Source organism: Drosophila ficusphila, unplaced genomic scaffold (genome assembly GCF_018152265.1).
Source record: "Drosophila ficusphila isolate 14025-0441.05 unplaced genomic scaffold, ASM1815226v1 contig_414, whole genome shotgun sequence".
NCBI lineage: Eukaryota > Metazoa > Arthropoda > Insecta > Diptera > Drosophilidae > Drosophila > Drosophila ficusphila.
In genome coordinates, this window is record NW_025064328.1 from 2,079,228 (window position 1) to 2,089,688 (window position 10,461).

General features: G+C 44.0%; 1 protein-coding gene across 1 annotated transcript; it reads left to right on the forward strand.

Moving 5' to 3' along the window:
* Nucleotides 1–4,407: 4,407 nt before the first annotated feature.
* Nucleotides 4,408–6,613, forward strand: LOC108094964 (histone-lysine N-methyltransferase SETD1B). Its single transcript, XM_017195827.1, has 2 exons — nt 4,408–4,850; nt 5,036–6,613. The coding sequence occupies exons 1-2, from the start codon at nt 4,476–4,478 to the stop codon at nt 6,470–6,472; spliced, it is 1,812 nt and encodes a 603-aa protein (XP_017051316.1). The 5' UTR covers nt 4,408–4,475; the 3' UTR covers nt 6,473–6,613.
* Nucleotides 6,614–10,461: the final 3,848 nt, after the last annotated feature.

Here is a 10,461-nt window from a genome sequence, read left to right on the forward strand (position 1 = left end):
CCAAGGGGAAACATATAACCGAAATGAATAGCTGTTGACTTGCATTTAATGAGGCAAAAAGTGCAGAACTTCTGCCGCACTCATAACCCCGGGTAATGCGAGCCAAATGTTGGTCAACTCCTGCGCGTGCGAGAATGCCAGTGGAAACAATTACAGGCCACAAAGCAAAGTCCGTGGGCCACGCTACGTATACGTAATGCGGGAGATGGCCTGCATGGGCACACACACTCACACACATAGAAAAACCCACGGACACACTTGGGCTATCAAATTAAGTAATTGCATAATTGTTTCACTAGCATTTTACTATGCCCCCGGGTGGCCAAAATGACGGAGACATCCAACCACACACGAGCCACCCAACCACCCACCAACCACCCTGCTTTCGACTTGGCTTTTTATGTGTGTGCCAAGTTTCTTTTATTTGCCTTTTGGTCGATGGCTAATCCCCTCCTTCTGCCTTATGCCTTCTGCTACGTGCCTGTCTTTGAGTTTCCGTAGCTGCGGCCCCGCCCACTTTGCCACAGCCCTCGCCCCCGCCTCCTGCTCCGCCTTCGCCCAAATCATAAATCAGCGTCAAATCGCCGAGGACTTAGTGCGGAGGCCCGAGCTCCGTAGTTTCTAATTGTTTTGTTATAGACACATATCCGTACGGTAGCGTGGCCCATTCGAATGCAAAATGCAAATGCCTGCAGACCGCAAATGTTGTAAATGCCCGCCGCACCTGCCATCCATCCCGCCCATGCCCCAAGTGGTTCGCCCGTGTGTGGGGCACACAGGCGATTGCACCTGTGCACAGTGGAGAAAGCTGCAAGTTTATTGATTATCTCTGATTCAATTTGCCAACAGGTAGATTCCTGGCATACAAAAACAATCAGCAATGAATAATAAGTGAAATAAACGATCCAACCTCTTAGCTTGTTATTACTACTTAATAATGCAGGTAAACATATACAAGCGTATATATAATATATAAATTGGGAATTAATAATTACAATACCTAAATACAAATAAATGGTTTTTAAAGGTTCATCAATGTTTAAGAGTAACTCTGTTTTTTAAGTGTTCCCATAATTTTCTGGTTGAAAACATGCAACCAATAAAATATTTTTGCAATGGAAAACTATTTAGTTTTGCCATTTCGACCCACTGTACTGTGGTCAGGCAACTTTGTGGTGGTCACTCGAGCTGACTAGTGTGCCCGGCGTGATAAGGCCAACAGAGCGGTCAAATATGGCGCTAACATTATTACCCCCAGCCGTAGGATTTCTGTGTTTGCTGGTCGGAATCGGATCGAGCGTGTGAACGCGGCAAGGTAAGCATATATATAGGTATATGGTTTTACAACAGTGGGCTGCCCTAATGCAGTTTTGGTTTTGAAGAAATTTAATAAGGAAACCAAGGCCCCCATTGTAAAAATGGAAAGCATGGTGTAAAGAAGAAATTCCTCTACATCCACAAATATCTTAATTGACTCTTCCGATTTTATCCTACCCTTTTGTTTATGGCATTCCTATGCTTTCTAGTTTTCCTATTTTTTAAAGACCACATCGCTTTTTCTTTGTCTGTTTATTTACAACCCATCCATATTGCACTGCAAATCGAACATTCATCATTCCTAATTACTGGCACTAAGCTCTGATTGATCTACTCCTCCCGAAACTAAAGATGTGCCCCCGGATCTGGATTTATAGTCGGAGGAGAGAACTCTCCATTTTCCTCGCTGCGTTGCTAATTTTAATATTATTTTAGGAAATCCCATAAGAGATTTTCCCCTTTTCTGCTGCATTTTCCTTTACGTTTTTTGCCCAGCCGGTTCTTTGATGCCCCGAACTGTTGATGTCTTTATTGCAGTTGTTATGTGTTGCTGCTGCTCGCATTATAATTTCCATTTCGTTTTCATTCAGCAGCTCAGGCCGGGGATCTTCGTCGGATCGGATCGCTGGCATCTTCACGGGGCTTTGACTGTCTATAATTGGCTTGTCTGGCCCTCCATCTCTTGAAGGGGGAACTCGTGTGCGGGTGCGGACTTTTAATCAAGATCAAGCGTGATAAATTGAAGTCTCCATGGGAATCGAGGGGCTCTGGCATTGATTGAGCAACTGGAAATGGAGCCCTGCAACCGGAGTGCTTCACTCATCAGAAATGTTATTACAGTTCGACGGGCATTAATCACTTGTTGCACAACCATTGACCTTTATAAACTGCACACACATTTGCAGCACAAAGATCTTTTGCAGAAATCAATTATGGATGAGCATTATGTTTACCCTGGATTAATTTGCAATTTTACCAAACTGTTTATTCAGGATGAGCTTGAGTTGTTTGAGTTGGTTTTATTATAGGTCATCCTTAGAAAAAGAAAAATTGTGATTAGTTTACATCCACTTATGCAATGTTGACTAGTAGAGCACTACGAAATCTATCAGAGGAATCCCTTTTCATAACATACTTAGTCGCTCCATTATGAGTCTTAAAATCATCTTTTATTGCAGGTTGGGTCCCCGGGGCTTCGTGCTTTATAAAACGCATACCTATATTCCCCGATTCCCTGTCGTATTTCACAATCTGGCGATGCACGGGCCATAATAATGAGCTGTACTTTGGCCGGAATGCGGGGAACAGAAATCAAAAGCAATACTGCTGCTGCAACATAAACAAATGCGATTATAAATTGTGGGGCTCGAAGCCGACAAAGAAACTGTGGAGCTCTGAAACTCCGATTGTCAGTCAGCGTCTTTTGCATTCCGAGGCGTTTTTGAGCGTCTGAAGTGGATTCTAAGAAGCATTCGCAAATGTGCGTTGTGTTTTCTGCATATAAATTGCGAGCGTACTGCGAAATGCGTAAGCGACTGTGTGTCAGTCCACTAAACAATGCAGTGCAGGGATACAGCGATTCAACGATACAAAGATACAGATACACAATCGCACGAACAAAGGCCCCTTGACAGGGGCTAATAGCTAAGGTCAACAATTAAACTCATTCTGTCCGTCTCGAATGACTCCCCATCCCCGGGAATTACGGACTGTCTATCCGCCTGGCTGACAACTGCAGCGCCATCTATTTGCAATGCATTAATTTTAGATCGGCCCGGAAAAACGACCCTCGGCGTTACTTGGGCCCCCGGCAGCAGAAATTCAAATTCAAACACAGGAAAAATCAATCGCCCGCACTGTCAATGTGCCCGCATTTTCCGTTCCGGTGCTGTTCGTTTTGTTTCAGTCGTATTTTCATTTCATTTGATTTTATTTTGGGCACGGGGAGCCGCATTTCACCTTTCCCGGGATTCTTTGGCCCGCCAACTATGTAAATATTTGTCACGACCGCATGACAATATTTGTTCAGACTTTGATTCACTTTTTACGCGGGACAGACCTTGATGGAGTTGTGTCCAGAGTGACAGTAACTAACTGAACCATTTATGTTATATGAATATTTATGGGCTCTCTTATTTAAAATGTATGTTCGACTTAATGTATTACATTCGGTGCTTAAAATAGGAAAAATAGGAATATAAAGATAAAAGACGATAATAATATGATTAATAATATCAAAACCAAGAAGTTGTTTTATTTAATAGAATAGTATTTTTTCCGATTTAAGCATAATTAGCATTGATATATTGTCATAACAAATACTATTTATTTTTAGGGTATTTAATATTCATTATTTTCCAACCTCACTTAACATAGACATTGTTTTCTTAAGTCTTCTCTTGGAGAGCACTATATATTGGATGAGATATAGAGGCCCTCACTTTTGTTTGTTGTTTTTGCGCAGTCGCTTGTTGAAATGTGTATCTTGTCCCCAGTGCATTTCCGCTTGGAATGCATCATAAAAGTATTTCAAATTAACAGTAGTAAATCAGGCAGCAAACATGCAGTCCGTGGTGCGCGGGCGGGACAGAAATTGTTGGGTAAACAAATATCGACATCAGCATGCGTGCTGGTTTTGTGATGAATATGCATTCTCCCCGATTCGAAAAAGTATCGGAGACCGCGGAACGTCAGAAATGCAGCGATTCACTTGTCAGGGAAATCTGTCGCCTGTGTGACGAGTCCCAGCGGCAGGTGATTCAGAACATAACCAGGGGATCCCATTTCCCATCCCATGCCAAATAGACCGCAACTGGTGCCATTGTCTTAATTTAATTATTGAATTCCTGTAGGTGTATGGAACACAAATACAAAAAAAATATTCAAATTCATTTTATTCTTTTTTTCACTGGTAATATTATATGCTGTAAAACCACAAAGTATCTAATCATCGAGTTATACTCCCGCAATAATTTTAATTTTATTTTCCTTTGTGTCTTACTACTTAAATCGGGTATTTAAATCATTGAATTCATATAAATTTATCTAAAATTTAATTTTTATTCTTAAAAAAAAGTAGGTAGAGAAACACCAATCCAAATCATCTCACCAAAGCTACTCAAAGTTGTATTATTTTGTAAATCCAAAATTAAGCCATTATGTTTTCGACCGAAACGTCGCGAACGATTCCTCCAATGCCGCCCAAGTGTCCGTGCCACCTGCCGGATAGGAAGGACTGTGGCGAGGGTAATGCGGAGCTTATTGCAATGTACCACCGACAGGACATCGATGACGTCACCGACAGCGTGATGAAGGTGATGCGCATCTGCGGACTCAAACCCTGGGAGGTCAAGCGGAGTGCGGAGGTTATCAAGCGGTCCCTGAAGCATTACGGAGAGGTCGTTGAGCAGATCGATCGAGTGCCAAGGAAGCGTTTCGCCAAGGAGAGCTTCCTGCACGGACTGGCTTTCGAGGCGCAGATGTCCCGAATGGACGCCCAGATGGCCTATGCGATTGTTAAGCGGGCCTTTAAGGTAGGGGATTAAAAATAGAGGTGTATTATAAAGAGGTACTGGAGAAAAAATTGTGAATAAATCTAGGGATGGTTTAACTATTAGTTATCGCTGTTGCAGAAATTTAATTTCTTCAAAAAAAAGATTTCTGAAATGAAAATATAATTTCTTTTTATGTTTATATTATTTATATTTATATTTTTTAGGCCTTTTACCACGGCACTGGAACTGAGGGCCGTCGCTACGCCTCTCTGCTGGAACACATGTCGCACGACACGGAGTGCCTCTGGTTGCATGCCGCTCGACGCACTGCGCAAATCCATGCCGCCTTCGCCGGACTCATGCACTCCGAGGAGATGCAGTTCGAGGAGAGGATCGAGTGCGTCTACAAGAACCTCTACGATGTCCTGCAGACACGATTCGTGTGGGCGGACGATCAGGTCTGCACCTGCGGACAGCACACGGCCGCCCAATCGCAAGCGATTTCGAACACGGCCTCATCGAATACTGTCCAGATGGAGGTGCTCTACTCCCGGCAGGTTATGGCTCAAAGTAGTGCATACTCGAAAACTTCCACTCGAGTGGTGACACAGGCAAACTCGGTGGCAATTAGTACCGCCTCATCGCGACACAATTACAGCCTGAAGCACTCGACCCAAGCTAGCAGCACCGAATCGGATTCCCATCGCAAGTGCAACTGTCCGCATCTGCGATGTTGCAGGGAACCGGGAGAAGCACGCGAATCCCCGGAGATTACGGCGGAGTGCAGCCAGGGTCCGTTCATCTGCCGCTGGCTGCCGTTCACCGAGGAGGACGAAGACTTTCCCGAGCACCAAGTGCCATTTCCACCCATGGATAAGGTGTGTCCACCCTGTTCCACGGAAGACGTATCCTGCGACTCAGAGTGCACCTGCACCTGCAAAGTGTGCACCTGTCGTCCGAAATACGACGATGGTTTGGCTGAGGAGGAGCACCTGGGCGAGCGGATTTCCAAGACGGGAGTGGAGGACCAAGACACGGACTTCTGCTATGTGGGTCCCTTCCGGGGAAGCAGTGTTGAGAGGATGGCCAGGCTGAAGGCAAGAGAGAAGCTGGAAGAAGTGGAAGAGGAGCAGGCTGAGGAGCAGGAGGTCCAGTCCGAATGCACCTGCGATATCACACAGCATGCTTGTCCACACATCCCCACCTACTTGACTCCTTTTAGGCCGCAAAAAGAGGTTCCGGAGCCACAGAAACTGGATGAGAAGGATCTACAGAAGGTAGAAAGCGAAATTGAAAGCGAAAGTGAGGACCTTCTATCGAAGCCACCACCTCCAGGCGTCTCCTTGGAAACGTATCGCTGCTGGGTGAAAGATCCATCTCCGCCCCATTCCAGTGAGGAAACCAAGCCACCTCTCGTTGTGGTTATGGCTGAGAAGTCCAAGACAAAGTTTCAAATCACTGTCAAGGAACAACACCATTCTAATCAACCTGCAGCTGCTCCGCCGGCTCCTCTTCCCAAGCCCCCCGTTCTGCCCAACAAACCTACTCCGACTCCTGCTCCTGCAAAGCCTCCAGTGGCACCTCCGCAACCTCAAAAGGTCGAAGAGGATAAGCTCACCAAAGAGGACATCTTGGACATCATTGGCTTGAGGTACAGATAGCGAAAACATCTGAAAGTATTTCAGATCCATCTGAAATTAATTGTCTGCATCTGTAAGATTGTTTTGAAAGTCTAGCTATAAAGACTCGTGTTTAGTTTTTGAAATATCTAAAATGAAAATAATAATATGTTGTAAATTGGACTTTTACTGAAGCTATTTTGCGGGAATTAATATAAACATATTAGGGCTTGTCAAAAATGTTGATCTACATTTCGATGAAACCAATTAATACTCTAATAAACGCTCCCCTATACCCTACACTATCTCTAGCGAATCCTTAGTTTCCACATCAAGTGACAATCCCAAAAGGTTGAATTGGTAACCCCAGCTGCGCACACAAGCACTCAGTTTCCGGCACTCAACTAATGTCATGGCGAAATCCAAGTTGGCCAACGCAATTTGCTCTCGAATAGTTTTTGCCAAGTTATTTGATATTTTATTCTATATTTTTATTGTCGAGGGCTTTGTTGCATATTTCTGCGTTTGGCGAGTGCGTGTTTGAATTTGTGTTTTTCTGTTTTCCTGTTTACCCAACGAACTGTCAATTGATTGTCAAATTATAAAGCGAAAGCGGTCAGTTCGCAAAGCGAACGAGAGGGTCCTTTGAAAACTGAAAACTGTTTGCTTTGTCGCCACTTTGCAACTATATGATGACAGGATCTGAGGGAGGGCCTGGGATCGAATCGAACCACTTCAGCTGCGAAACTATGCGAAACATTATACAACACGCACCGCCGACAAAACGTTTTCCAAAGGACCCACAATAGAAATCGGGGACTGAATCAATTCCTGATTTCTGACACACGATATTTCGCATTGTGTGTTGAATAATAGGGGGCGTTGCCACGCCCCACAGCGGACAGCATTTGGCGTAGTAATTTACAAAACACGATACGTTGTATTTGCATTGTCGATAGTTGCTGCCGGGGACATTTCTCGTTAAAACCAAATCACGTAGGAATTTCATTTTTGAAGCAAGAGCACCGAATCGAGTCAGAAAATGGGAGCTCCCGAACTTTTCCGGCTGTCGTAATTGCAGACAAATTGTGAAAAGTATTGGCTGACATGGGCGGCACAATACGGGATTTGTTTGGCTTGACAAGGGGCGCTCGAAAGTTTTGTGACAGACGCTTTTAAGCAGAAAATTGTTTGCTCATAACTTTTGACATCGTTGTGATGGGTGGAGGAGTAATGGCGTTTTGAAGCCTATCAAGGAATAACAATAAAAGGGTAAAGCCAGTCGGAGACCGCAAATATTGTATTTTATACGCTCGAATATGTGTTTAATAGCACCCGCCACAAAAATAAAATAAAATGCCAGCCTCTAATGACTTGGAAACGTGAATCCCTACAAGTCAAGTCAGAATAAATTGGTAGGGTTTTACACTGGGGAATAAAATATGGAAAAGTTGTCATATTAGGGTTTTTAAGTTCGGAAACAAAAGTTTATTTACAGATGGCGTAGGTTTATTCAATAACCTCTGTATATATTTCTTAGTTCTATTTTTTTAATATATTTAGTTTTAAAACATCTCATTTTTTTATTTATAACTTTTTCTTCTGCATTCACACCCTGTGTAACTTGCAACAGAAGCTAAAAGTTTGCGATAGTTTGCGCAGTTTTCTGTTTCACCACAAATCGTTGACTTTGAGTGGAGGATCCCTTCGGCTTCCATAAACTTTAAGTGAGTCTTCATTGCAAAGCCTGTCCGAAGGCCATAAATTTCTAGTTTACTTTGCAGAAGGCCATTAAAAAATTCCTGGTCGCATCGAGTGCGCTGGAGTGCCGAGTGTCTGGATGGCTTGTTATGACCACGGGATGATGCGCATTGCTCATTAACACGAAACTAATTAATTGCGCAATTCAGCTAAACTATCGTGTAGCGATGGGTAGACATTACCGGCTCTTGATTGATCGCCCGACGTCGCCTGCGTGATCTTGCAGGGCTAACGAGCCGGACCTCAAGACCAGCCGAAGAGGAAGGGGTCTGCCATTGCATTTTAAACGCTAATTTATTGTTAACTGCACCATGTTGCCGGTATGCAAAAATGTTGCCCGGCATATGCAATTAATTGTAACAAGGCCCGCTAGTCAGGCGGCCAAGCGAACAGTCTTTAACGAGGCTAAGGCGAGGGTACATTCAGAAAAAATGGTGTGCAACGAGGGTTAAAATGTTCGTATTTTGTAGGGTAAGATAACCGACACGTTAAAGTGATGTTTTAATACCTTTTATCTTTTATTTAGATATAGTAGAAAAAATATTTAATGCCTCAGAACTGTTTTTGGGACAAAATGCAAATTCAATAATAAGTTATTTAAAGTAAAAGCTTAAATACAATATACAGATAATTCAATAAACACTCAACACTTTGAATGTTACTGAATATGTTCATAAATCTTTTGCATATTATATAATGAAATATATTTTATTGGAATTTATTTTTCTGTCTGCAAAAACAGTCTTAACTGAATCGGAAACGGAGACAGGGCATTCGGATCGGCAACACTTTCCAACTGCACTCGAACGCGTGTTAACCCGCTGCAATTTACGTGTTAATTTGGAGTCGTGTCTGGGCAAATGTTTGGCTGCCCCCGAAAGACTTCTGGCCAATGCCGGCAGCCTCACTTTTACCCGAGCAGATTTCGGCGAAAGTTTTCGGCCAAGTTAAGTACCTGGCGAGTATGCGAAGGCGGGAGCGTAATGCATGTGTTACCCGTAATTGCCGGGGGGCCAAAAAGCAGCCGCAACCGCTGCAGCTGCTGCAGTGGCATTAGGCCGGGCCAATTTCAGGGAAAACCGACACTTAGCCAATGGCCTGATGGGGAAACACACACTAGATTGATATTCAGATTGGATCGGGCCCCACAAACCCGCCATTAGACGGGGTAAACAACTCGAATTGGCCGGCCGCTACTCAATTTGCCACTAAAACTTTAACTATTCGATGGGCGAACGAGCTGAAAACAAAACAACAATTTGATCACATCGCATTTCATACAGCTCGGCGAAATCTCATGAATCCACTCGCCGAAATCCAGCGGCAGAGCGTTCTATGGCAACTATGCAACCATCAATCAGACCGACTCGCTCGCAACTATTTTCAAAATCAATAAATACCCATAAAGTTGTTGGCGAAACTTTGGCTTCCGCAATTCTGCATAAGCACTGGCGTTTATCTAACCGTATATATGCGTCCAGCAGATGAACGCTGACAGCCAACTAGTTTTTGAATACGAAAATGCTTGCCATAGTTCGGCGAATGTTTCGAAAACTTTTACGCAAAATCCGAACTCGAAACGAGGCAGCCAGAAAACCAAAACCGAAACCGCAGGACGCAGAACGCAGAACGCAAAACGCACAATGAAACGCTGCCACGCCCCCCAGCGCCCAGCTTCTTTTTCCCGCCCTCCAGTCATTCCATAAACATCTGGCTCAGCGAAGCTGCAGCTTGTTTGCGGTTGCGAGTATCTATCGGATGCAGTTGCGATGCCAAGATACTCGTACTTTCGGTGCTTGCAGCTTCGCTGGCTTTTTTCGGCGGTAAATAGTTGAGAGTTGAGCATGTTGCAAAGCCTGTCGCTGCGGCCTGGCCCACACACACACACACACAAACACATACAAATAAACTCACACCGACGACAAATCATTGGGCTTTATGACACTGGCAACATGTGTTGCCGCTCAAAATATTTAACCGCAGCAAAGCTCTTCGGAAATCAGCAGCTATGGTTTGATTAATGGCAGCATTCAAAGGCCTACAACTGCATGAGCGTTTTCAACTGCATGTACCCATCAGATACGTAGTTTGTCAACGACGCCTTCCACCGACATAATCATCAATTAATGCGCTATTAATAGAGGTTTTCCCCCATTTCCCGACGGGCAAGGGGGCCAACACTTAGGACCCGACATGTGTTAGTGTCAACTTGATTGAGCTGAGGCCCTCGAAAAATTAACAAAGAAATGTTTTAGGGAAATGGAAAACTT